The 27,992-nt window shown below is 51.3% G+C and overlaps 1 protein-coding gene across 1 annotated transcript; it reads right to left on the bottom strand.

The window, feature by feature from the left end:
• Positions 1–12,288: 12,288 nt before the first annotated feature.
• On the bottom strand, positions 12,289–12,528 carry TMEM238L (transmembrane protein 238 like; the record flags this gene model as incomplete). The annotated part of the gene is made up of 1 exon (XM_082861635.1): positions 12,289–12,528. The coding sequence occupies one exon, from the start codon at positions 12,526–12,528 to the stop codon at positions 12,289–12,291; it is 240 nt and encodes a 79-aa protein (XP_082717761.1).
• Between the last annotated feature and the right edge of the window lie 15,464 nt (positions 12,529–27,992).

Here is a 27,992-nt window from a genome sequence, read left to right on the forward strand (position 1 = left end):
GGGTAGAGTTCCTGGAAGGGGCCAAGTCCTGAGCGGGCTGGTTGCAGGGGCAGCGGCAGGAGCCTGTAAACGTTTTGTTTATTGTTTTACCTTTCCTCATACTACCTTTGTTCACCCAGGCAGCTGAGATCTGCAACCTCTGGTTTCATCTGTTCTTCCCCAGACGCCCAGGGGTTCATGGTAGTTGTAATGCATTGTTTTAAATGTTTCAAAAACTCTAATGGAAACCATGATACATCTGTTTTCTACTTTTTGCATACCCGGTTATGGATGTGGTTGATTAATAAATCACAGGGAACTGAATTAATTATTCCTTAATGATTAGTCTCTTTGGCAGACAACATACTTCAAGACAATATGGGAGAAATGGGAGAAAAATAATAAAGGCGGTCCTTGATGTTAAACTGGTTGGGAAGTAACACAGGATCCAGGGGTACCTTAGAGTTCTTTCCAGGCCCCAAAACCTCCCAGAAAAAGGCTGCACAGTCTAGAGCTGCCAGAGGCTGGTGGTACCAGTGGTACAATGAGAGTGATGGAGGAGAAAGAGGATGTTGCAGCTGTTTCTTTCCATCTCTGGAGGTCCTTAGGCCAAGAGGTGGTGTGTGTGTGAGGGTCACATTAGGACTCTTCTGAGTCACCATGCCCCAGGCAGAAATTCAAAACAACACTGGAATCCAGGATGGAGGGGCAGCATGCCTGCTTAAATAAACAAGAGAACTCTTCAGCCCAGTGATTCTCAAGCTGTAGTGCGCATCCCAGTTACTGGGAAGACTTTTAAAAGTCCCAAGTTTTCTGGCTGAGAAGGTCTGGGGTGAGATCCAGAATTTGCAGGTGGAGCCCGGTTCCAGGTGAGGCTGCTGCCACTCCTGGCCCACGAAGCGCACCGTGGGAAACGCTCTTTCCCCATTTGCTCCCGTCTCAGCTTCTGTCTCCCATGGCTCTCCTCTCACCTTTCCCCAGCCCAGCCTTCCCTTCATCTCCTTCCACCATCTCACTTCCTCAGTGCCTTCCACCCTTTTTCCCCCAGAGTTTTCTCCTGCCTCTTCTCTCCTTTTTCCTCCAGCAGCTCCAGCCGCTTCCCCCTCTTGACTTTCTTCTGAAACAATGGGAAACTTAAATTTCTTGAAAACTGAAATGCAGAAGAAACAAGGGGAAAAAAACAGCCCCTGGCCGGCAAGGGACACTAGTGGCAGGTGATTCGGGACAGTACGGGCTGGCCAGGATGCAAGGTCCCTCAGAGCTGATAGAGCCGCCTGGGGCTGGTACAGCCTGGCCAGGACTCCATGTGATGGTGGACAAGGTCTGCTGTCCTTGAACCAGGGAGGGGAGCCGGTGGAGGAGATGGGGTCACCCGGAGGACAGCCTCCAAGCACAAGTTTGGCTTCAAAGCTCCTTTCCCATAGAGGGTCTTAGACTTGAGGGTGCATCAGAATCCCCCCATGGCTTGGTGAACCTGATTGCTGGGCCCCGCCCCCAGAGCCTCTCATTTCAGGTCTGGGATAGGAATCCCCAGCACTGAGGCAGGCAAACTGGGATGAGTTGGTGACCAACCAGGGCCGGAGCCTTTGCCCTTCTAAGGAAATTCCCCAGTGAGACTGACCTGCTGGTCCCAGGACTGCACCTTGAGAGTCCCTGCTTCATTGTTCCAGGCGACGGCAGAGGCCTAGGGTGGCTGCCTTGGCCTGGACTCTTCAGAAGGAGAGACTCTGGGCAGGGCCTGGAGGCTCTGGTTGGCAGGGTAGATGTGGACTCCGCAAACTTTGGCCCCGGGGCCCCGGGATGATGGGGGTGAGGAAGGCTTACATCAGAAAGATGGGGTCGGGTGAGAGGACATCTGAGCTGAGGCTGTGTGCTGGCGGCATGGTGCCCCGGCAAACAGAATCCAGACTGAAGAGGGCAAGGCCCTGGCTTGGAAGTGAAGCTGGTGGAGAGGAAAACGGCTGCATAGTGGCCGGGGTGGAGGGGTTGCTATTGCAGAAGCAGTCGGCTTGGGGAAGGAGAGGCAGGAAGGAAGGACGTGGAGATCCTTGCCAACAGGATGCCTGGATGTGGAAGCAGCGTCTAGGTGTTGCCCTGTGAAATACAGAGTCTGTGTGTAGATTATGTCTTTGCATGCTGACTCGGGGCATTTGGGGGCACGCAGCCCAGAATGGCATGGGCATTGCAGAGGTGGAATGTGGTGGGAATCTGTACCTCCCCTCCCCCTCCCTTTCCGGAGAGGGACCAGCTCCAAGTGCTGAAGGATCTCCCTGTCGGGGCAGCCTTTGGGATCCAGGAGGAGTGAGGCCAGAGGTGAATCTGTGCTGAGTGAAGGAATGAAGGAAGAGAGGAGGCTGTTTGGTGGTGGGAAGGCAGACACAGCTACCCCAGACCTGCCACGCTTAGTCGTCAGAGTGAGCAGTACACGCACTTCTCGCCCAGGGACACCTGCCATTCCCAGGCTGGTTTGTGGTTTCTAGCTGTCTGCACCTTTCACCTAAGTGTCCCCGACAAGGAGTGATTTACTGTTACCTGCCTTTTCCCGGCTGGCCCCTCGCCCCCTTGTGTGTCTGCCCTGGCAAGAAACTTTGGGGGTCTGGGAAGAGCCAGTTCAGCTCGCCAGCAAGTCTAGTCAGCTATCAGCACCTCCTGTGTCACTTTTCTGCCAGATATCATTGTGTCTACCAGGAACCAGCACAACCCAAGTCTGTGCTGGGTGGGTCCAAGTGACAGCGTATGGACCCTGGTATCTCATACAGTTTCACCCCAGACTGGCCTAATCCTTCTTATAGCCCTTCTTCCCTGAGCACAAGCAAGGGTTGTTGGGAGACGCAGGAAGCCAAGCATGCCTGTGTTAAGTATCTGTTACTGGGCTACCCTTGTCAGCCTGACTCTCTTTTCCCTTAGGGTTCGTCTTTACCCAGAGGGCTCTTTGGTCCTTCATGCAAATACATTTCCGAGCTGGCCTCCACAGTGGTGGACTCAGCTTCTGATCAGTTTCCTCCACGGCACTGTAATTTCACCAAGGGGTGAGTTGAATCGGAGGAGCTTTAAGGCTATTGATTGGGGGTGGGCTGCAGGGCCGGGGTAGACCCACCGTTCCCCCTAGAATGCCCATCCGCTCCGGCTTTGTGGGTCCTGGTGGGTCGTCTCTGCAGTAAAGTGTGGGGATGAGGTTGTGTGAAGTGTAGACTTGATTATTAGTGGCAGACTTGACTGTAACTAGCTTTATAAATGACAGGTCCTGTAGTCCTGGAATCATTAGGCGTCTGAGGAGATGACCTAAACTTCACAGCTCTCTGTTTTGACTTCTATGAAGGAGGAACAGTACACTGTAAGGTATTTACATTCAGGAGGTTGTGAGTCTCAGAAAGCCAGCGCTGAATCACAGTAGGTCCTATGATTGTGATGTCATGATTATTATCCCCTAATAGGTGAGGATCCCCTGGAAGGTCACGCAGCTTGTCAGCGGCGGAGCTGACTGAGTCAGGTCACTGGGAAAGTCCAGTTTTCATTCAAAGGAACAGATAGAGGCAGGGGACGAGAAGATGGCCCTGCGAGTGGTAGGAGGCTCCCCACGCCCAGCCCACTGGGAGGACGAGCCCAGATCAGACCTAGCCCAGTTCCACGTGGCTCTGCCTGGTGGAAACACAGCCTCTCCTGTTTCCTTCTCCCTCTCCACCCTACTTGCCTTGCGTGATGCGTGCTCATGGGCTCATGGCTCTGGAATCTGCAGTGACACAGAGCAGCATGGAAGCCTGGTCAGGACCACATTCACGGGCACACGGCACAGCCAGGTTGAAGCGAGCCACGCCGGTTCATGACTCACCTGCAGTGTGAGCTGCCTCACCTGCCCTGGCCACTGCCCTGCTCACTCGCTCACGCTGCCCAGGGCTCGGCAGGGCTCAGAAGAACCCATCAGCAGCTCATGGGGTGGGCGGGGGCGGGGAAGAGGGCTGGACCGGCAGCCTGGAGCCCTGGGCCCCAGTGCGGGACCTGCTGCTCTTCAGCGGCTTGAACCTGGGAAACTCACTTGGCCTGCAGGCTTCAGCGTCCCCATCTCTAAAATGACAGTGTTGTTCAAGATGCTCACTCTTCAGATTATCTTAAGGACACTTTCTTTGGTTTAATGCAGTAGTGGTACTGCCTGGGTACTTGTTAGAAATGCAGAGTCCCCGGCCCCTCCCTGGACGACTGAATTGGAGTCTGCGTTTATGTGATCCCCAGGTGATCTGCATCCAGTTGATGGAATGCTGCTCTCGTCATCTTTGAGATTGAATTTGGTGCTTGTGCCGTCGGGGGTCCCTGAGATACTGTCCTGTCCTGGCAGATACTGAGTTGTGGACCAAGCCTCGCCTCTGAGGGAACACCCCGACTTTGCACATGCATTGCCTAAGTATGCCTTCTCAGTTCCAGCTCTTAACTGGGGTCTCCAGATGGTTGAAGCTAAATTCTAGGAAACCCTCCTATGCGGACCTCCTTTTTCTCCCACGGGGTTCATGCAAAGGCCAGCAGGTTGTCAGCTGGAATTGCACTCACTTCGCCCCCTACTTTTTATCACAGATGTATTCTGCATGCATTCTCCAAAGCAGTGGTCCGGTGCCCACCCTGCAGGAGTACGCCCTGTAACTCAGGAGGCCTTAGGAGTTGAACAAATGCTCTCTATGGAGAGCCGTCTCACACATGCATTTAAATTGCACCCTAACCAGCAGAAGAAAGAATGAAGGAGGAAGAGGTTAAGTGAGGAGGGAGATTCGCTTTAGGGAGGGCGGCGCAGGAGATGGGACTCTGCTGCTGCCGCTCACCCAGCCTCAGCCCCTCCAGCCTCTCGCAGATGTGAGCACGTGCTTTGGGCTGAGCGTGAGCCTCGATTTTCAAGATTTGCATTTTTGCAACAACATGGCTGCTGTGAAACGACAGCCAACGATTCCATTTGGTTCCCAGCCAAAGAAACAGAAACCTGTTCCACTTCTAGAACAGAAACCTGGCTCGGTCTCATGAAGAGAAGTTATGTGGCCACCAGCAAGTGTCTTCTTAAGGACTTGTTCAGTGATTTTGATTATATGTGACTTTCCCTCCCGTGCTAACGTTACAATTTCAAGCAAAGGGAAATGTTTCCTCCATGTATGGAGTCAGGTCTGACACACCGAGAAATTTCCAACTGGGAAGATCAATAGGATTGCAAGTGACAACGGTCAAGGACGCTTCTGGGTAGGAGGGGAATCTTTCTTCTGGTGCTTTATCTGGAATGTTCTTTCATGATATCTCTTTAGGTTCCTGAGTCCAGCCTAATTCTGAGAAGCTGGCCTGGTGGCCGAGCACAGAGCTTCCAGAAGATTCCACGGTGTCAGGATAACCTTTGTACTGTCTCCATCCACTGGGCTCTGTGCGTTTCTTCCCAAGAAGTGCTGTACTGAATGTAGAATTCTGGGATTTGCACAGAGGCAGGTTAAACGAATGGGAAGAAGATTCCCTAAAGCTGGGAGTTTGGGAGTAGTTATGAAACCGTGCAGACCCAGAAATAGGTTATGTTGTGTTAAAAGGCCAATCAGCTTCTTTATTTAGGTAACTACCTCACACCACAAAAGATCTGAGGCAGCTTCTGGAAGAAACACATACACATTTAGGGTGAGATATAAATAAAAAGTACAAAATTAAGCTGGGGGACATAAATTAGTGGGGCAGCTCGAGCACAGGTGACAGGCATGAGCACGTCTGATGAGCCTGTGAAGGTTGCTAGGTGCTCTAGTTGGGCTGCGTTGGGCTAGATGCAATTGAATTAAGATAAAAATAGAGGCCTGCTCTTAGGATCAAGAAACGAGTGACACAAGGACAGCACAGCAGAGTCTAGAAAACACTTGTCAGAAACTTGTCAGAAAAATGCCCGGAGGGTTTCATTTGACTAAAAGCTCAATGTGAACACCCGCCCCAACGTGGCCCGGTCGTGCAAGTCGGGGGCAGCACTGGTGGTTCCGGGTGTCCAGCACCGAGGAGGGGGACCTCCTGCACTCAGCACTGGCTCTGCATTTGCCTTGGCAACCAGCATGTTGAAATACACTACCACGTGCCGACTGCATGACACCAAGAGATGGATGAGGTGGGCCCTCCAGGGGCTCACACAGTCTGTCCAAAGAGCCGAAGAGCCGAAGAGGCAGCAACGTCGTGTGATACTTGCTTGCAGGAGATCCCATTCGGACTTTGGACGGACTTCTCGTTGGGTGCGCAAGCCCACAGCAGCAGGGTTATTGCCATAAAAGTCCCACTGTGCGAACATTAGGGGCTCCCCAGACCCTCACAAACGGCTGGGGTGCCGGCAGTGGTGTCAGTGGCCCAGGGCAGGGGTGCTGGTCTCTTGATGGAGCCTGGAACCCGCCGGAAGCCGGGCACTCGTGGCCATTCCTGGGCATCCTAGCGGGTGCTTTGAAAGCTTCCACCTCACAGCCTCTGGTTCCTTCCGGGTTCTGTTACAGGATGTGTTGCAGAAACAGGGCATCAGCTTGCTTTGCTGCTTCTCCACGAGATGGGACTTGGGCTGAATAAATGAAGACTAGATGGGTCAGTCCGAGATTCGAATCTGTCAAAACAAGCATAGTTCTTGGAGTTCGCTGGACTCAGTTGTGCATTCTAATGCTGGCCTTCAACAGCACAGGTACAGTGGGCTAGTCCTGAAACTACCTTGAGACTCAGTTTCGTCACCTGTAAAATGGGGATCTGAACCCCTAACCCACAGAGCTGTAAGGATTGAATGAGGTCATGGAAATAAGTGGCCCAGTAAATACCGAGGCACTCACCAAACCTCCGTTTATCTTTCCCCATCCTTCCCTGCAGGCCAAGCAAATCTCTCCCTGGCCTCTGGACCCCACCACCCACCTGCACCCCAGGCACAGCCAGACATCCTTCTCCATTTGTAACCTCAGCGTCCTCGTCTCCTCTCTGCTGGTTTCCTTCCCCCCACCCCGCCCTTGCCATCCTGCTCCATTTTCTGCATCCCCTTCCTCTGAAGAAACCATACTTCAGACCAGCTATGCCGTCAGGCTACTGGCCTACCCCCTCCATTTCATCGCCAAAGACTTTTTAGACTGATCTGCGCTCGCCCCTTTACACATCTCAGCAGCCACTCCACAAGGCGTACCAGTCTCGTTTTTGTCCCCAACCTCACTGAAAAGGCTCATTGCCAAGTCCCATCATCCTTCCTCAGGCTACACCCTGCTTTACGACTCAGCAGCGTTTGAAGGTCAGTTCCCCTCACCGTTGGTCTCGTGTCCTCCTTTGCCTTCTTTGCTACCCGCCCAAATCTTTTTTGGGCTCCCGACCTGCCTTCCTTCCCTCCTCCTTCCCACCCTTTACAATCTCGTCCGCAGTCCTGTCTCCAGCCCCTAACTCCATCTCCACGCCTGATCGCCCTTCTGAGTTGAAAGTCTGCACATTCAACTCCAGTTGGGCAGTTCTGCCCATCGATAGATACCGTCTGCACCCCCAGCTCTGCACGTGCAAAGGAAAACACCTCATTTTGAGCAAACCCCTGCCTTCCCCTGACTTCCTTGTTCCACGGTGGCAGTGCTTTCTGAAGCCTTTGACACTGCTACCCCCCCGAGGGACACCAGGACGTCCGTCTGTTGTCCACCATGCTCTCTCTCTGTCCCTCTCCCCTCCTCCCTGTGGCCATCATTTTTTCTTATTACTACCCCTGCTTTCCAATGGGCCCCCGTCCCCGTGCCTCTCAGCCCCTACCCCTGCTGCACGTGACACCAAGTTACTCTTCCTCAAGCGGAGCCCAGCCGTGTTGCTCTCCGGGCCGTGAAGTCATAGAAAATTCCTCCTTGCTTTCCAAGTTTCAGAATCCTCACGTGGCTTTCAGCATCCTCCAAGTTCAGCAAGCAGCACCCCTAACCCCGGGCCCCTGCGTCTGCTCACCCTTTCTGGGCCACCCTTTCATTCCTCCCTTTCTGCGGTCCTTCCCTCTGGCCCTGCCCGAGCGCCAGCTCTGCCTGTCACGTTCTTACTTGTTGCTCAGGACCCAGACGTCTGAAGCCACACACCGCCCCCTTTCCCACCCAGCCAGGGGCGCTTCTTCCTCATCTGGGCTTTCAGAGCCCCGTGTGAGACTGCGCTCCTCCCGTGTACTCTTTGTGAGGCCCTGTGTACTTGCCTTACCTCTCCCTCTAGGTTAAAAATTCCTCCGGGGATTAGAGGAATGTCTGGCCCTCCATGCAGCCCGTGCCGAGCGGGGGTGCAGGCCTTTCCGCCTGGCTCTGCGGGCAGCCCCGCTGGCCTCTCTGTGGCAGAGAGGACAATCTGCGTGTTGGAGAAAGTGAACTTTCCAGGGCTCGAGGCCGTGAGCCTCCCGTGCCCTTTGGCTTCGGTTGCCGGGGAGCGGGATTGTTTGTTTCTGTGGGGTGTGTTTCTGGAACACGCGTGGCAGGTGTGAGGGCGTGTTTGTGTGTGAACAGGGCGGATGGGGTGTGGAGGCCATGTGAGGGTGTGCATGTGATCGTGTGTGCAGTGGGGGAGGGACGCATGTGTAGGGTATTGATGTGTGTAGAAGGTGTAGGGGAGGAGTGTGGGCGTGTGTGGGTGTGTGAGTGTATCTGTGATGGACTGTGTGCGTGTGACGTGTGGCGGCCATGGGAGAGGTGGGTGTGCGTGTAGGGTGTGTGTGTGTCTGTGGGCGTGCTTATGGGGGGAATCTGGGTGCATGTACGTGGGGGGATGTGTATGGAGGCCGGGGCTGTGGGTATATGTGGTGTGTGTGTGTGTGTGTGTGTGTTTGTGGGGGGAGTGTAGTCTCACACCCTCTTGTTAAAGGACGAGTGTCCTCCCCTGCCTTTGCAGGGACTTTATCTACAAGAAATGCCCAGCCAGTAGAGCGTGGAGCAAACAAAGCTTCGGGAAATACAGTGACCAAGTGATAGAATCGCTTGATACACAGTTGAGCGATAAAAACAAGCCAGTCGTCCTGCAACTCCTGGGGGGACTTGGAGGTTTAGCGACCAGGTGGCCCTGCCCTGTCGTGAGTCCTGCCTGGGATGTGGCTTGCCTCTGGGTGGGGTGGGGGAGGTCCTAGCAACCATCCTGCCGAGACTGGGGGACGTGCTGGGCTGTGAATTCATGGAACCCGTGTTCTTCCCTTTGCTCCACTCTGAGATTTAGGGAACCAGCAGAGCCAGTTACAAACTGCCCGTAAATCATGAATATGGTTGGAGATGATGCCCAGGCCAAAGGTCATACAAAGTAAGGGGGTTGAGTCTAGGCCTTTAAGAAATATCTTTCAGCATCAGAACTTGTGTTCACATGAAGCCTTACGTGAAAGTTCAGTGTGAACTTTCATACAGAGCACCCAGCAGCTCTGGGGGTGTGTGGGGCGCGGCTGCCGGCGTCCTGCCTGCTCACTCCCTCCCTAGCCCCAGCCCCCAGTGGCCTCTGCAGAGAACAGTATGAAACCTCTCCTGGGGACCAAACCTCCTACTCTAAAGGGACGTCAAATAACTTGCCTGAGGTCATCCAGGAGGTGGTGAGCGGCTCCTATAAGTGAGGAGCCCCTGCACAGCGGGTCCCAGTCCACTGTAACCCATCACTCTGGGCCGGCCCCAGACATTGTCGGGGATGCAGGGTCCAGATGAAGCTGGATGAAAAGGGCCAGCTGGCTCTAGGGTCCTGCAGAACTTGGAGTTTGGGGACTGAGAAGGTGAAGGAGATATCTGCGTGATTGTATTCAGTGGAGGCTACCACGGACCCACAACTTTTGACGTCTCTTTGAGCCTGGACAGAAGTCTGGTGTTCTGGGGCAGCCCTCATTCTTACACCCACTGAGGAGTCTGAACGCCATATGCTGCTTGAAGAATTGGTCGAAATGCTTCAGGGATGTCTGTCCTAGAGGAAGGTCCCACCTCGCTGTAATGGACCAGCTAGCTACCTGCGTCGTGACAGAGGTTTATCAGAGCGCCCCTTGTTTTATCAGTCGTCACTCACACGGTGCTATACGCACGTTAAATTAATCTCTGCAACACCCTTACGAGGTCGGGGCTGTTATTAGCATCATCTCTGAAACAGAGGCTAGTATTAGTACCATCTCCGTTTTACAGTTTAGGAAACTAGGGCATGGAGTCATAGCTAGGCCCATAGCTAGTCCATAGCTTGCCCCAGGCCACATAGCTAGTAAGCAACAAAACTGTATTCGAACCAGACAGTCTGGGTCTTGACCCATGGTCTTCGCTACTGGGTTATTGAACTGCCTTCTATGTAGTGAGGGGAGGGTGTGCAGGATAAGGAGACTGAACTGGAGACCCTTCTTGTTCAGGCGCGTGACTGGGATCCCCACACGGGCTTGAACTGCTCATCTTCATCATTGTCATCACCGTCATCCGTGCCTCGGCCAAGGTGGTCTTTTGGAAGCAGAGATCAAATTATGTCGTCCCCACCCCTGCTTACATCTCTTTAATGACTTCTTATTGTTCTTAAAATAATGGCTAAAATCCTTGAGAGGGTTTTTTAGGCCCTGCCTGGTCTGGCCTCCCCGCACTGCAGGGCCCTAACCCTCTCCTGCACTTGCCCTCTGCCCTTCAATCACCCTGCTGTCTTCTATTTCCTGCTACCCCAGGAGGTTTGCTCAAGCTGTTACTTCTCTCTGTAAGACTCCGCCTTCTGGGTCAGCCTCTCTACTGAACGTTCCCAAGGAGCGGTGTTCCTTTTCTTCCAGTCCTCACCTGACTGTTGTCGTACCTTGTTAGTCAGACTGTCTGGTTAACGTCTGTCTCTCGCCTGACGGGAACTCCTGGAGGGTAGAGACCTCACGTGTCTTACTCTTCCCAGCACTCGCACCGCCGTGCACAGTGCCTGACGCATCCTCGTGAATGAGCAAACAAGTTCGGGGTCCCTTCTTGCTTTGAAGTTTCATGATGCACATTTTGAAGTTTCAAGCTGACCCCCACCACTACCAATTTAAGGCACACCAAGGTACCCCCAGCTGGGACTCTGGGTCAGTTTACTCCCCTCTGCTGTGTGTTTGTAACACTTGGCATGTGTAAGAACCACATTATGTGCAAAGAGCCTCTTCCTGCCTTACCTCTTTTTGACCATGGCAACAGCAAGGGCAGGTAACATTATCCCCATTTTACAGATGGGAAGACTGAAGCTCAGGGCATGATGCCTCCTGTGCAGTGTCACCAGCAAACAAGGGGTGTTGCCCCGAGCAAGGCCCAGGTGCTCTGACTTCTCACCTCTTTCCTTTCACCTGCCGGGGACAGTTTAGCCTCCCCTACTGAAACCTCTTCAAACTGCCACTCTGTCTCTCACTTCCAAGGGTCACATGGAATCCCCCAGAAAAGACGCGATTATTATTTCCTCCTTCCAACTCTGCAGTGACCTTTGCTCTCACATGCAGCATTCAAAGTGGAGTGCTTGGCTGTGCCTGAGTGCAGGTCCCTGCCCACCTGGGAGGAGGGGATGATGACCAAACCAACCAGGACTCTGACTTTAGTCCCCTGGGGAGAGCTGGCCATCGCTAATTCAGGCTTGTGGGGGCCAGACTAGCTCTATCTTTTGCTTTCCATGCCCATGTGAAAAATCTTACAGTTACCTGCCTCCTTGGTTACACATGGTCCACCGAGCTCTGGCCCAGCTGGGATGAAATGGTCAGCCATGGTCCCTTGACTTCCGGTCCCCTGGGCTGGCTGGGGGGTGCTGGCTGGCTGGGGGCGTGGGGTGGGGGCACTGCTGGGAGGGGGGCAGATGCACTGAGCGGGGACGTGGAGACAGGTCCTGACCCCCTCCCGTGTGTCCCACCTGGGCAGGTGCAGGGAGGAAGCAAGTGAGAAGGACCGTGCTGGGTGGATCTGCTCTGTTTCCTGCTGCAGCGAGCAGCTTACAAGTCTAGGGCATAAGCAGCATCGGGGAACTTTCCATCCTCTGCTAGGGCTAAAGGCTTTTCTCCCCAGCAAGGATTCTCCCCAACAGAGAATCGAGATGGGCTCCTTTCTCCAAGTTTTAAGCTGAAGGAATAACTTCCTGTTCTGCATGGCAGGACCATTCGTGGTGGATCAGAAGCCATAGGGTCTGTGGAGACCCTCTTTCCAGTTTCCATGAGGTACTGGAAGTACCTGCCCCACGTTCTCCTGGTTGACAGAAACCCCAGCTGGGGGACAGTCTTTGGGCCACTTGCCTGTGTAGCCTCCCCCTGCTCGTCCCAGCCTCCTGGCCACCCCTCCAGGCAGGTCTCCTGTGCACTCACCTGGTCCCCGGCGGGGCATTTGGGGTGGGAGCCCCTCCGCCCGCCAGGAAGCCTGAGTCCTTCCTCCTCTGCCCTCCTCCTAACTACGAGTCCAGTTTCTCAAGAGGCACGTCGATGTTGAGGGAGTACCAGATGATCCAGAAGAGCAGGCTGAAAGCCAGGATCAGGGACCCCGTGTAGACCAAGAAGTCCCAGAAGTCGAGGGAGGCGAAGATGCCCAGCAGCAAAAGGACCAGGCCCACAGCGTCGAGCACGAGGGCCAGGCAGAGGAAGACAGCACAGCGCCCAGGGTGGCATCTTCCGCAAGGCCTCCCCAGGAGCATTGCCTGGGAGGCAGGAGCGGGAGGGGCCCAGCTGCACTCCCGGGGCTGATTTGCATGGGAAGGTGGTGGTGCTGCTGGCCTCTGCCTTGGATCCCCGCCGGGTGTGAGCAAATGAGTGAGCCGCCCATCTGGAGCCACACGGAAGTACACGTGGACCTCCCTTTATGAGCATGGCAGCCAGTGGGGTGGATATTTCTTAACTGTTTCATGGCTCAGGAATGACATCCTCATCACTGAGGCCAACCAAGTGACGTGGCAGGAGAGGAGTCAGGGTGCCCTTGGATGGATCTGGGGACTTGGGACCTGTGGGTCTGGGGGAGGGGCTGTCCTGCCCTCGTTCTGCCTCTCAAGTCCTGGGCAAGTCCTCCTGGGCTCCTGAGACGTGTGGTAGGGTCGGGGCTTCCTCCCCTACCCGCTTCTGCCCTACTCTTCCTGGTGGGGACGGGAGGTTTTATGTAAAAGCTATGGAAGAGAGTTTGTTGATGTGAATAGATTTTGAAATTGTGCCGTAAGGAGTGCAGCAGCAGCAGGAAAGGTTTGTGTGGCCTGTAGGTTCTCTGCTCTGAAGCCCCCAGGACCCGAGCTTCCTACAGCAGGGCTCATCACAGCCCTTTGGTATGAACACAGACCCTGGGAAGGGACAGCAATGAAAAAGGCTGAGAGGACAGAGAGGGGACGCCAGGGAGGGAGGGGACTCGTGCCCCTGTCTGAGTGGGCTGGGCGTGGACCAGAAGGCAACTCCTGGCAAAAGTCAAGAAATGTTTACCTGGCTCTCTGGCCGTGTGTGTTTTCCAGACTGACTAAGTCCACGTTTGCTTTCCGTCTCGGGTTCACTGCACGCAATCCTGAGGGGTTATGTGTGAAACAGCTCTTATCACTGGGCCACTCCCAGGGTGTGCTGAGTGAGCACCAACTGAGGACAACGCAGCAGCGGTCTGGTCTTCAGCGGGCCCACGCAGCCAGTGCTCCTCTGTCCCTCGTTCACCGTGGGCCTTGAACAGGGCACCAAACCTCTCTGGACCTCTGTTTCCCCACACCACTGAAAAATAACTTCTACTCTTTGTTTTGCCTTCTCCCGTGGATGAGAAGGGGTTCGAATTTAGTTTCCTATGTGTAAAATAAGCAGGATGAAGAGAAACTTTCAGAAAAAAAGCATTAGGGAGGGAGAGAATTTTATAAGTTGTGGATTTTAGGATCTGAAACGCAAGACGTGACTGAAACGAGGTAGCCAGTCTGGAGCATCCCAAAGTGAGAAGTCACTAAAGCCAATCTTCCACCCCGTATTTGCATCCTTTTCCCAGTCTGTCCTCAGAAGGGATTAGGTACCTACACAAGAACACCTCCCCGGGTAGGAGAAGCCATGAGTCTTCCAACCTGTTGCCCCCAGCTTTGACTAGAGAGAGTTTCTTGGGAAGAACAGTTGAAGGACCACAATGCCCTCTGCAAGGGCAGGTGGAGAAACCCTAGTGTGGCTGGGCAGGGCCAGGCTGGTGTGTCCAGGCCTGGCTGTCCACAGGTTCCTGGGCTCCTCTGCAGCATCTTGTATACATAAATGTGAGCAACAATTTCAGTGTGAAAATTTCTGGGTGCCAGGAGGTCTCTGAGTCCTGAGCCCCCCGGGATGGTTGGTCATCATACTCCTGAAATGCTGGGTCAAAGAGAAGCTGGTGCGAGGGGGATAAATTAGGAGCTTGGGGTTAACAGATGAACACTACTTTATATAAAATAAACAGCAAGGTCCTACTGTATAGCACAGGGAACTGTATTCAATATCTTGTAATAACCTATAATGGAAAAACGAAAGAAAAAGAAGCTGGTAAGAGTGAAGTCGTCTCCCCTCCACCCCACTTGAGGTCAGCTTTACTCAACACAGACCCTCAGCATCCCAGGGGAACACGGGTTCCTCAGGTTCTGGAACTCCTCCAACTTTTTATTTCTACTGTTTTTCACACACACACACACACACACACACACACACACACACACACACACACGTTTCCAGCTGAAAAAACCATGACATATTCACGAGCAAAGGGGAGGAGATTGAAAGCACTCACAATTTCTGTATCCAGAGCTAGGCAGCATCCTTCCCTAGACCTTCATCCTCCAGAATCACAAATGTCGCTCCTCTGCCTTGTGGAAATGGGCCACCCTGTTCTCCGCCTGCAGCCTGCCTTTTCCTTCTCACACTACACGGCCACCCTTCCAAGTGTCTAACCGTGGGCCACCCGGGAGCCTGGCCAGGGCATGAGGAGTCCTCCACCCCAGCTCGATGTGTCTCCTTGCTCCTGTTCCCTGACCTCCGTCTCCTGTGTGTTGAGGCGTCTAGATATCCACACAGCTGGGGGAGACGGGACGGGTGATGGAAAGCCAGGTGAGACCCAGGCCCTGAGTGGGACAGCCTGGAAAAGTGGGAGGCTGAGCAGTGGGGGAGTGACTAGGTTTGTGGGGGATGGGGATTGGCCTAGATCAGGGGCAGGTCATACAAGAAACAGTCACTTGAAAGGCTCAGTTTAACAAGGATGCCACCACCCTCTTCCTCCCCCAGGGAGCTTGCATGGCCTTTCCATGGTTGGAAACAGGGGCTTGAGGGTCCTGGGGCTGCTGTGACAGAGAACCCCAGGCTGGCTGGCTTGAACAACAGTAACTGATTCCTCCCAGTTCTGGAGGCCACAAGTTGGAGATCTGGGTGTCAGCAGGGTGGATTCCTTCAGAGGGAGAATCTGTTCCAGGCCCTTCTCTGTGCTTCTGGTGGTTTCCTGCTCATCTTTGTCACTCTTTAGCTTGTAGATACATCATCTTCATATTCAAGTATCATCTCCTTGTGTGCATGTCTCTGTGTCCACATTTACCCTTTTTATAAGGATACCAGTTGTATTGGATTAGGGACCCTCTCTACTCCAGTAAGACCTCATCTTAAAGAATTTCATCTGCAATGACCCTGTTTCCAAATGAGGTTCTCATCTGAGGTCTTAGGGGTTAGGATTTCAACATATGAATTTGGGGTGACACAATTCAACCTGTAACAATAGCTAAAAGGATTGTTCATTTGAGGATATCCTTTGACTTTAGCTGTGGTATAGATAGAAAATTTAGACTCTCAAACCAAGGTTTCCAAAACATGACAAAGTTAGCACCGTATTAAAGGTGGCCCACCATGCCACCAGGCACCAGGAGGAGTGCTTCAGCCCCTGGGACACCGAGATGCCCTTGGTTGTCCCTAGGCCCTCGGGAGAGAAGCCGAGGACGCAGGGCCTTCTTGCTGCCTGGGCTCTGGCTGCCCCCTACCCCTGATCACTGAGGAGCTCATCATCCTCCACAAGTGGGTAACCCCAAGTGACCTCAACACATTTAGAAGTCTGAGCCTGAGTGGGATTTAAATCAGACCAGTATTTTTGAGCACCTACTATATGTCGGGCAGCAGGGAATAGCATCAACTACAGAACCTGACATCGGAGTTAACATTCTAAGGGGGGAGAAAATAGTGAATAATTAAACAATACATAAATGATATCATTTCAGGGGGTGATAAATATGATGGAAAAAAATTACTAAAACGGGGAAATGTAAGACAGTAGGCATCTGTTATGCTTTCTGAACCATGAACGTGGTGTGTAGGGCACAGCCGGACGCCCGGATCCCTGGCCAGTGACTCCCAGGGCTGGTCTCTTAGGGCCCCTCTGCCCCTCCACTTCTGAGAATCCTGGGGGCTGCAGCTACCCCTGTGGCATAGAGAGGGCTGTGCTTCTGCTGCCACCACACAGTGCTGCCCCCTCTTGGCAGTTGGGACCTTGTCACTGCCTTGGCAAAGTCATCATGATCTGTCATCTCCCTGTGATGTCATGAGTATGACGGCCTCTCCATGACCTGGTTCCTAAAGGGCAAGTTGAGACCGAGACAGGAACAGGCTAGCCAGGTGCTCAGCTGACCCAGAGTCACGGTTCCGGGCCTGACTGTTTGACCAAGGCTCAGTCACCTCCTGAGTGACAGGGATCAGATGCTGAGCAGGTCTGACCACATGAGCCTGTGCCATGCATTAGTTGTGCAAACTTGGGAAAGTCACTTGCCCTCTCTGTGCCTCGATTTCCTCATTGTAAAATAATGCCTTATTTCACAGGGTTACTGTGAAGAGTAGGTGAGTTCATAGGTGTAAAGTGCTTAGAACCTGCACTCTGGGACATAGACAAGTGTTACTGTGTGGTTGGCACTGATGTCTTTTATTACATCCTTTCTGCCATGATGCTTCTGTAGGGAAAACCTCAGGTTGGGAGGGACCTGCCACCGACTCTCCTGCACCATCATCCTCTTCCCTTTATCAGTCTTGGCTTCGCCTGATGGCAGCTCCCTGTCCCACCGCCCCCCCACTAGGTCCGTGCTGAGCCCTCCCTTCCATCCTTGATGGCTACATTTCCACCCCGATGGATGCCTTAGCCTCGTGAAATGACTTTCCAGTCCCCAGTCTCATCTCTACTGCAGCTGCTCTTTATCTCCATCATTTGCAAATCTCTCCACCGTCCCTACTCTCATAACCCAGTGTTTACCAAACCTCATATATGTGCTGCCCCCAGGATTCTGCCACAACTGCAGTGTGCTTCTATTCTTCATTATAGAACACCATTTTAATTTGTTAACGTGTTATTATATTAATTTGCTAATATGATATTTTGTTAATTTTTTTCTTTAAATGGATTTTAACTTCAATTAATTATTGCCACCACCAGTGGAAAACCGATATTACTTATAACACACAGCAAGTATTTAAGACTATATACACTGAAAACAAACTTTCTAATTAAATTAGCCCAGAGGTCATCAAACTTTTTCTGTAATGGGCCAGATATGAAACATTTTAGCCTTGGTGGCCCATAAGGTGTCTGTTACAACGATTCAATTCTGCCATTGTAGCCAAGGGGTCATAGTTTTATTGTGTTCCAATAAAACTTTATTTACAAAACTAAGCAGTGGACCAGACTCATCAACTCCCGAATAGACACAGTTGTCTATTGAAGCTGCTGAACCTGAGGCCCGTTCTCTTTCTCAAATGAAGGCCTGTGATGCACAGATTTCAGAGGGGACAGATTTACAGTACCCATTCGAGATTTAGTCGCAGAAGTCATAGGAAAGACTGGATGAGAATTAAAGTGACGATGCCACGAACCTGTGTGCCAGCCAGAACATTTCATATAGCCCTAGAGGTACAGTGCTGGAATGTGGAAAAACATTGATGCTGGCCAGTGATCTCCAGTGAATCTTCACGTATTCCTCCTTTTTCCTGGGCTGGAGCCTAGGGTCGCTATTTTTAGAAAAACATTCACTCTTATTTTCGGAGCATCCGACAATTTTCAGAGATCTTCATTCTTCCTGTTAGGCTACCAGAGGGGGTTGAGAGAGCTCCCCAGAGCGTCCTGCCTGGGCCTCTAGACTCCATCTACATGCAGTTCAGGGAGCCCTTCCTGCTGCTTGGCAAACCCTTTAGCTTTCTCCCCTGGTCTTTCTATCTTATTCCCCACAGGGCTAATCTAACCATTCATCACTCTTACTCAGACCTCAAGAGCGTCCCGCATCACCCCTCCCCCTTGCCCATCACCTTAGGTCTCAGTAGGTTGATGACGCTGTCCCCTATTTAGCAGAGAATCACATTTCCATGCACTTGGGCTGCACTTGCATATACAGTGGCATCCGTCCACATTCAGCATCAGCTTGTCCTCCCAGCAGCCCTGTTCCTGCTCCAGAGCTGAGAGCAGTTGAGAGACTCGCCTACGTTCCCTCAGATAGTAACAGCTGTGGCTGCAACCTGTCTGTTGGTGGGTCCGCACTAAATACAAATACCACGTCTCCCTCTTTTTCGGCTCCCAATCTGCATGCCAACTCTTTCCCCAGCATCCTTGGAGAATCAAGTTAGTTCCATTCTTAATCCCGTTTAATTAAAAATTATTTTTAAAAGTTATTTAATTGTAGTGAAGTATACACAACACATATTTATCATTTTAACCATTTTTAACCATACAGCTCAGTGACATTTAGTACACACACACTGTTGTGTGCAGCCTCATCACCTCCATCCCTTATCAGAACCTCTCAATCGTCTTCAAATGAAACTCTGTCCCCATGAAACAATAACTCCCCATTCCACTCTCCCCAGCCTCTGGCACCCACCATTCTCCTTTCCGTCTCTATGAATTTGATTACTCTAGGGACCTCACGTCAGTGGGATCATATTATGTTTATCTCTTTGTAACCGCCTTATTTTACTTAGTATAATGTCTTAAAGTTCCATCGGTATTGTAGCATGTGTCAGAATTTCCTTCCTTTTTAAGACTCAATAATATTCCATTGTATGTATGGACCACGTTTGGTTTATCCATCCATTGTCGATGGACACTTGCATTGCTTTCCCCCTCTGGCTATCGTGAATAATGCTGCTATGAACATGAGTGTACAGATATCTGTATGAGTCCCTGCCTTCAAGTCTTCTCAGTATGTACCTAAAGGTGAAATTGCTGGATCATATAGTAACTCTTTTAACTTGTTGAGAAACCTCCGTACTGCTTTCGATAGAAACTGCACCATTTTCCATTCCCGCCAGCAGTTCACGAGGGTTCTAATCTCTCCACATCCTCACCCAGCCTTGCTGTTTTCTGTTCTTTTGATCACAGCCATCCTATTGAGTAAGATGCAGACGCTTATTTAATTGCATGGTTACTTTTATAGTACCTGGTACATGCATGGAGGTAATTTGCTGAGTTTTCCATCTCCCTCGCTAGGCTGGGCATCCCTTTCAGGGAACGGCTCTGCCTTCTTGTAATCCAACACGCACTGTTTATGACTAGATTCATTTCATAACTCCCAGGCACTCCCAGATATTGGGAAAGCTGAGAGTGATTCCCCAGAGCTCCTCTGACTCTGCCCAGATCCATTCAGTGTCCCTTTCTAGCTTTCATCTCTTGCCTCCTCTCTATTTCTGAGGAAGCTGAGCTCCCACAACTCCTTCCGAAGCAAAATGCTTCCACGATGATACCGTGAAGTCTTATCACACAGTGGAAATGGTCTACTGTGCTTCTAGTGTTTATTTTCCACACCCTTTAGTTTTGCCATCTGTTTCTGCTGGCCCTCAGCTCTGAATTAAGTGCTGGGCACCTAGTAAGACTTACCAGAGCTATAAATCCAAATGCATCGCCCCCAGGATATCTGCTGGGTTTGGTGCTAGAATCTTCTGCCACCATTTTCCTTGCCTGCCTCAGGAGCAGTCAATTGCAAAGCCTGTTTGCAGGTTCCAGGGTGAAGCTGCACAGGGCTCGGCTGTCCGTGACCCCCTTCCTCTTCCAGCCAGGCCCAGGGCCGCGCTCCCGGCCTCTGCTTGGGTGCCTCCACCCCCAGGCTCCACGTCTAATTGCCTGTCCACCGTGGGCTCTGCTGGGGCTGGGCTCAGCTCTGTTGAGCTGCTGAGACATCTTTCGGTGCAAAGTCAGCTAGAAGTGAGCTAGAGAAATGCAGTGCCTGCCTTCAGGGAGCTTCAAGTGGTGACAGGGAAGAGAGGAAGGAGGTTTGGGGAGGGCAGATGTCAATCAGTCATGTAAATTAATGTATCAATATGACAAGAGATCCCATCCTATGAGAACGAGACAAAGAAGCCGTGGGCCAAGGCTTCCCTGAGGAAGTGATGTTTGCGCTGAGACCTAAAGGACGAGCAGGCGAGCTGGGTGAGGAGGGGTGAAGAGGAGGTGACAGCATTCTAGGCAGAGCAGGAGAGTCTGCAAAAGCTGTGAGGTGGCAGGTGGCCCTGCCGGTGTGGCTGGGACAAGAGGAGGAAAGGCAGTAAAGAGCTGTGTTAATACTTTCTCCTGAGAGCACTGGGAAGCTGGCGGAGAGTGTTGAGCAGAAGGTGGTGTGACCCATGTTTTCTCAAGAGGACTCTTGCTGCTGTGTCCAGAGAGTACTGGAGGGACCAAGAATGGGCACATGGCAGGCAGTAAGCGTGGTTGCTGTAGACCAGGGAAGAGGTAAAGCTGGTGACCGTGGCGATGGAAAGAAGTGGATTGATTTGAGAGATAACCAGGGACTGAAATCGACAGGATGCGGTGACAGACTCAGTATGGGGATGAGGGAAAGGAAGGGGTCGTTGTCAAAGACCAGGTTTCTGTTTTGTAAAGCTGGATGCTACGGGCGCCTCCGGAGATGGGACAGACAGACAGGAAGAGGGCCAGGCGTGGTTGAGAAGTTATGAATTCAGTTCGGGACACGATGGGTTTGGTACACTGGTTGGGGGCTCTCGCTCTGGGCTGGAGACAGGAATTTGTGAGTCAGCGACAAATTGGTGGTAGGGATGAGATTGCTCAAGACTCCTTGAGACAGAGCTCAGTAAGAAAGGAGGACCTGGGACGGATCCTGAGGCTCTCCCACATGTCGTGGCTTGGATGGACTAGGAGAGAGAAAAAGAATACCTGCAGAGATAGCAGGAAACCATGAGCTGGCTGTGTCTTGAATCCAAAGGAAGAAAGTGTTTCAAGAAGAAAATGAATGGTCAGCCGTGTTGAGCGCTGTTGGAAGATCAAGTCCACTGACGTATTTTCCCAGCGGTTGGAGGGCTCTGGGAGAACGGCCTTGTCTTCCCCTTCCTTCTGCAATGCACCTGCTTATTGATCTCCTGAGCCCGTGGCCACTGGGGCTGCAGACAGGTGGACCCAGAGGGGCTCAGCAAGTACCTTGAGCCTGACCAGAGGAAAATGGCATGGGGATTTCTCACCTGCAGGATGGATTAGAGCAGGGGAGCCAGTGATGGAGAGTCTGGAGCAAGAATCACAACTCCAGGGGCCCTGAGAAGAGCCTGACTCACGGATCTGAGGTGCTGGCCTTGAGGGCAGGTGCCTGAGGAGATGGGAGGAAACCTGGCAGGTGGACTAATGCCTTAGCTTAGAGGACCTGAAAAAAAATACCACTATAGTGGGATATTTAAAATCCCACTGAAAGTTCAGAGTTTCAGATATAATAGCCAAAGCATAGTTATTTAAGGACTTAGAAGGGCCAAATAACATTGTAATTAATTAAAATGATAAATTATTAATTTTAAAAAATGAGTGGTTTTTCAAATTGTGGTTAAGAACACATGACAGGAGATCCACCTTAACAGATGTTTCCGTGTGCAATGCAGTCTCGCTAACTTGTAGGCGACACGTTTTGTACAGCAGACTCCAGAACATATTCATCTCGCATGACTAAACTTTATAATATTTTAATTTACAGACTTTATTTAAAAGCTGCTATGTATCATAAGAAATTGCCATAAAAAAGAAAAAAAGCAACATGAACCAAAGAAAGTAGGGAAAAGGAAAAGCTAAATAAAGATAAATGCTGAAGGGACTTCCCTGGTGGTCCAGTGGGTAAGACTTTGCGCTCCCAGTACAGGGAGATGGGGTTCGATCCCTGGTCAGGGAGCTAAGATCCTACATGCATGCTGCAACTAAGAGTTCGCATGACACAACTAAAGATCCAGCAAGCTGCAACTAAGGAGACTGCAAGCCACAACTAAGGAGCCCGCGAGCCACAACTAAGGAGGCTGAGAGCTGCAACTAAGACCCAGTGCAACCAAATCAATCAATCAATCAATAAATAATTTTTAAGAAGATAAATGTTGAAATTTAAAAAAATAGAAAGGCGAAAGAATTTTATTTTTCCAAATTCAAGAAGGCAATGAGAAGACTATAGTATAGGAACTGTGTATAAAATATAGTGTATCGTATATCGTATACTATATGTATAATATAGGAGTACAGTCAGTCTGGAGAATTCCACTGGGTTCTCAACTGTGTCATTATAGACGAGCACTGTCCAGTGGAAATTTCTGCAGTGATGGAAATACTTTATAATCTGTTCCTTCAACATGGTAGCAAGTCGGCTCTTCTGGCTGTTGAGCATCTGAAATGTGGCTAGTGTGGCCAAGGAACTGAATGTTTAGTTATATTTAATTTTATTAAATTTAAGTTTAAGTGTATGTAGCCAGATGTGGCTACCATATTGGACAGCACCATCCGTCTCTTGAAAGGGCTGGGCCTTCTCTCTTTGGCCGGGTCCAAACTGGCTCTCCTCAGTGCCCTGGGCCTCCAGAGAGGGTGCTTGGCATTAGGATCTAGAGACCCAACTTCAGGCCCAATTCTGCCCCCTCGCAGCCCAGGGCCCAGTGTCCAGTCCTGTGGCTTACACACTACACTGGTGCTGTGGGCTCTGAGAAGCTGCCGGGCTGTCCACCAATGATGATGTCTGAGAACAGACAGACAGTGCCTCAAGGAGGAAGTTGGGAAAACAGGAGCAAGGAGCAGTGGGAAGCAGGAGGGCACCAGGGCCTTTGCTCAGACCCTCCTGTAGTGGCATCTGCAGATCAGGCTGCTTCCTGCCAGGGGTGGATCCTCAGCTTCCCTGGGCATCTGTGCCAGGCCCTGGGCAAGGCTCAGAACACCTGGCCTTACACTGAGTTCTCTGGGACCTGCTCTCCTAAACGCGCAAGGAATTGTGGAGTCTCTCTTCCCACGTCCTGAGAGCTTTGTCCTCACCAAGCCAAGCTGCTGCTTTTACCCTGGAGAGGGGGGATGAGGAATAGGGATGGGATGAGGGTGGAGGTTGGAGCGGATTTCTCCCTGTGCCCATTTTCCCTCTTACACAGTTGCTTATAACCTTGGACAAATGGCTGAGTATCTCTGATTCTCAATTTCTTCACTTACAAAATGAGAGTAGTACCTACCCTTATTACTCGCACACAGGACAGCTGTGAGGACACACTGTCACCATTCATTCCTTCATTTAACCAGCACTATATACCACAGAGCTCTTCAGCGAGAGGATGCACTAAATGTAAAGCAGAGAGAATCAGAAAGGCCAATGCTAGAAGGTGACCACAGAGTGCTGCAAGGAAGACTTCCTGGAAGAGGTGGTGCTTGAGCTAGGAGTCAGCTAGGCAGAAGAAGAGATCAGCGTAGTTCAGGCTGAAGAAGGAGCCTGTGGAAAGATGCAGAGGCATGATATACTGGGTTGTCCTCATTTATAGGTCTGGGGTGAAGGGTGGGTGGCAGAAATGTGGAGAAGCTGGGGTAGAGGTGGGCCTCCCTAGGGAGGCCTGTTCTTGGTGGAGGAGTGTGAGCTCCATCTGCCATGGGATGGGAGCAGCTAACGACTCAGGGGCAGGGCCACGAGTGGTGACATGATCAGAAGTGCCTTTTAGAAAGATGCTCTGCTTGAAATAAATGGAGGATGGATTGGAGTGGGACAAGGCTGCAGGCAGGGAGACCACTGGGGAGGCTGGTGACCTAACCCAGGGACCCTGGGGATGGAGAAAAGGAGAAGGATTCCACAAGGTGTTCAGGAGATAGACTGGACACAGAGGGTATGGGAGAGGGAGGTTAGCCTAGTGTTCTGGATTAATTGGTGGTGTCACCCATCACTGACAAACGGGACATGGGACCAGGTTTGGAGGAGGCATTGTGGGAAAACGCAAGGAGTTTCTTTTGACACCAGTTGAATGCGAGGTGAGGATGATCCAGCTGGAGATGCCAGGACCATCCAGGTTGGGATATGTTGTCCAGAGCTTGGCATGCGTTTCAGCAGCGCTGATTTGGGGGACATTGATTGAAGCTGGGGGTGGGGTGTGGGCAGTGGGGTGTGGGCAGTTGGGGGAGGGGTGACTAGCCTAGAGGGATGGAGGGCTGAGTGGGCACGTGAGGAAGAGGATGCCAGAAACGCTGTGTGTGATGGAGGGGCGGCCGGAGTAACAGACGACAGGCAGGTGAAAGCCACCCCCCAAAAGGCTCCAGGCATGGTGTCCCCACCAGGTCCTTCAGGATGGGACCGGTGTGGAAGTCACACCGCAGTGGGGAGGAGAGATCGAGGGTGGGGAAGAGGAGCCATGGTGCGCCCACCACCCACCCTCTGCTGGAAACTTCTGCCCCAGGCCTTCACATGGCTGCTTCCTTCTCTTCATTCGGGTCTCAACACAAGTGTCCCCCCTCCGAGGAGCCTCCTGTGACCATACTACCCCTCCCCCTGTTTCTTGACTCCATAGCCCTCACGACCCTTCAGCGCCATCTTGTCCATGTGATGATGTCCTTCTTATGGCCTGTCTGCCTCTAACGGGGGAAGCCTCCAGAAACAGGACATTCTGTCTGTTTTGTTCACTTCCTTCTCCCCAGTGCCCGGGCAGCATTCCTGAGCTGCTCTGTAGCTGTTGGTCGGATGGATGAATGGGACAATGTTGTCTTTCACGGGCCATATGGGAGAGGGCTTTGTGAACCATCCCTTGCCCTTCCCTGGTCCAGCCCCCCCCTTCCTCCCCTCAGTTCAGGCTCCAGTGGCAGCCACACCCACTCCAGCCTGTCTCTGCTCACCCAGGAGCTGGCCTCGCTCCCTTCGTTCTTTGGTTGGGCTGAACCTGAAAGCAGCTGCCTTGGCCTTGACTGTGGGTCACACACACTTGGTACTGCTCTGTAGTCTGATTACTCAGCACAGTCCCTGACGGGGAACACGCCCTCTCCCCCAGGAAGGGCAATTACATGGAGATCTTCTGCCCTCTCCCAGTGAATGGGCGCCCGTGGAGTATCTGGCAACTGTTCTCAGAGTTATTCACTTGGGGTTCTTACCTGGATTTTGTGAGGTTCTTACCTGGATTCTAAGTGAAAATGTGCACCTGTGTGTTAGTCTGGGGCAAGGTTCTCTAGGAATTATAGTAATGCTACAGGGAGAGCCCTGCACTCAGTTGCCAAAATGCTGTGTTTCTTTGTTTGAAATCAGATACCTCAGTCCCACCTGCAAGACTCTGTAGGGCTTGACAAGCTCAAGCATAAATCCAGTCTAATCAAGGGTTTGGGAATTCCTGCATTGTGTTTGTAGCCTGAAATTCTCTCTTCCTGTGACAAAGATAATAACAGTATCTGCCTTTTACCGAACACCTAGTATGTGATTGTGCCATATTAACACTTTCTATTGCCTCATTTAATCCTGACAAGGACCTAATGGGGTAATTATCATCCTCACACGTAACTGGAAATCTGAGATAGAAATGCAAAAAGTCACAGTATGGAAATTCGCTTGTGGACTCAGATTTCAAACTCAGGTCTGTTTAATGCCAAAGCCGCCAAGTTTTCCATGACCATAACTTCTTACTAAATAAGTGGTTGCTTTCCAAGCTGGATTTGACTTGGGCAATTGTGATATAGGCTCCTGAGCAGTTTGGCGGAAGGAGAAAATGTGCGGGGAAAAAAGAGAAGAGTGAGTGAGAGCAAGCCAGACAAGCTGAGAGGGGGGCAGAGGGAGGATCTTCCAGGCAGAGGGACTACACTGAGCGAAGAGCAGAGATGAGGGGCAAGGTGGGGATGAGGGTCTGACAGACGCTTAGCCTCTGCAAAGAGATACTATGGAAGGAAGAGGCTTGCTAAGAGTTTGCATTTGGGAAAAAGATCCTCCTGGTGAAGGATGGGGAATGGATTAGAGGAGAGCAAGACAGAAGGGGGAGACGACTTTGCCAGTAGTCAGAAAGACGGGATTACTGGCTCCAGTGGGTATATTAGTGGGGCAATACTAGCTGCTGTGACAAACCCCGACATCTTGGTAGCGAAAAAAAATAGAAGTTTATTTCTACCTTATAGACCAGTCCAACGTGGTGTCCCTGGTCTTCACGGGGCTTTCCTTAGTGTCGTCATCACCTCAGGCTGCTGTAACAAAATACCACAGACTGGGTGGCTCAAACAACAGACATTTATTTCACACAGTTCCAGAGGCTGAGAAGTCCGAGATCAAGGTGCTGGCAGATTCGCTTCCTGGTTTGCGGACGATCACCTCACTGTGTACTCATATGGCCTTTCCCGGGTATGAGGGCGTGGAGAGAGAGCTCTCCTGTTTCTTCCTGTTTTCGTAATCCCATCACGAGATCTCCACCCTCATGACCTCATCTGAACCCAATTACCCGCCAAAGGCCCTGCTTCCAAATACCATCACACTGAGGGTTAGGGCTTCAACATATAAATTTTGGAGAGACACAAACATTCAGTCCATACCACTTCCCTTGGTGACTCAGGCCCAGGCTCCTGGCACATAGTGGCTCCTCACAGAGCCGGGAGAAAAAGCCCCCTTCCTACAAGGCCCAGCCCAGCAGGGTCACGTGCCACTTCTGCTCCTGTGAGCCTGTCACATGGTCACACCTGGACACCAGGGGTCCTGTGACATGTGCACCTGATGGGACAGATACTTCACTTCTCACTATGAGGGGGAAACATGAATATTTCTGGACAGTGAGCTGCCTCGGCTTCAAGATGAACGGCCATCCTTGAGAGATAGAAATTATAGGCTTTGACGATTGATTGGGACTGATTGTGAGGCAGAGGGGAGGCAGGAGTCAAAAAGGTGGGAATGAAACTGTTGGCTGGCCCCAAGCCCCCATTGTCCAGACAGCACAGTGCATGGTGAGCTCCCACCCCCTCAAATTCTCTTTTTCCGATCAGCTCACGTTAGGTGTATAGACTTGCATTCTTTCCTTAGGTAAAACCATTCAGGAGAATATACTGCCTTGTGTAGTTCTTTAACATTGGTAATAACTAATATTCAGGGCTTAATGCATAAAAGCCATATGTGGATTATCCCAATTGATGCTGAGGAAGAAGCAGGCACTTTTATTAACCCCATTTGCAGTTGTGAAGATAGAAGTTATGGACAAAAACACTAACCCCCCAAAATATCTACACCCCCATGTTCATCGAGGCATTATTAACAATAACCAAGATATGGAGACAGCCTAAGTGCCCATCACTGGATGAATGGATAAAGAAAATGTGGTACATATACAATGGAATACTACTCAGCCATAAAAAATGAAGTCTTGCCATTTGCAGCAACATGGATGGACCTTGAGGGTATTATGCTGAGTGAGGTAAGTCAGACAGAGGAAGACAGATATGGTATGCTTACACTCATCTGTGGAATATAAAAAACTCATAAGCAAACAAGCAAACAAAAACAAAGTAAATGAACAAGCCAAACCAAAGCGAAACAAACATGTAGATACAGAGAACACAGTTGTGGTTACCAGAGGGAAAGGGGTGTGAAAAAGGGGAGAGAAAAATGGGTAAAGGGGGTCAACTGTATGGTGATGGACGGAAACTTAAATTTTTGGTGTTAAGTACACTGTAGTGTATGCAGAGATAGAAATATAATGTTATAAGTCAGTGTTACCTGAATTAAAAAATTAGGACACACACACACATGCATGCACACACGCACAAAGATGGAGGTACACAGAAAGGAAATAAGTTGTCTAGGGTCAAAGACCTAGGAAGACCAGATGGGACGTGAGCCCAGGTGGACTGTTTCTAGAGTCTGTGCTCCCAACCAATACAGAATCCTCTGTTTGTGAATTTTGGTTACTTCAATTTTGACAAATGAGGAGATTAAGACCTGGGAGAAAGAGAACTGGGTGTCTAGGTGTCTCTTCC

Source organism: Leucopleurus acutus, assembly GCF_964270905.1.
Source record: "Leucopleurus acutus genome assembly, chromosome: 19".
NCBI lineage: Eukaryota > Metazoa > Chordata > Mammalia > Artiodactyla > Delphinidae > Leucopleurus > Leucopleurus acutus.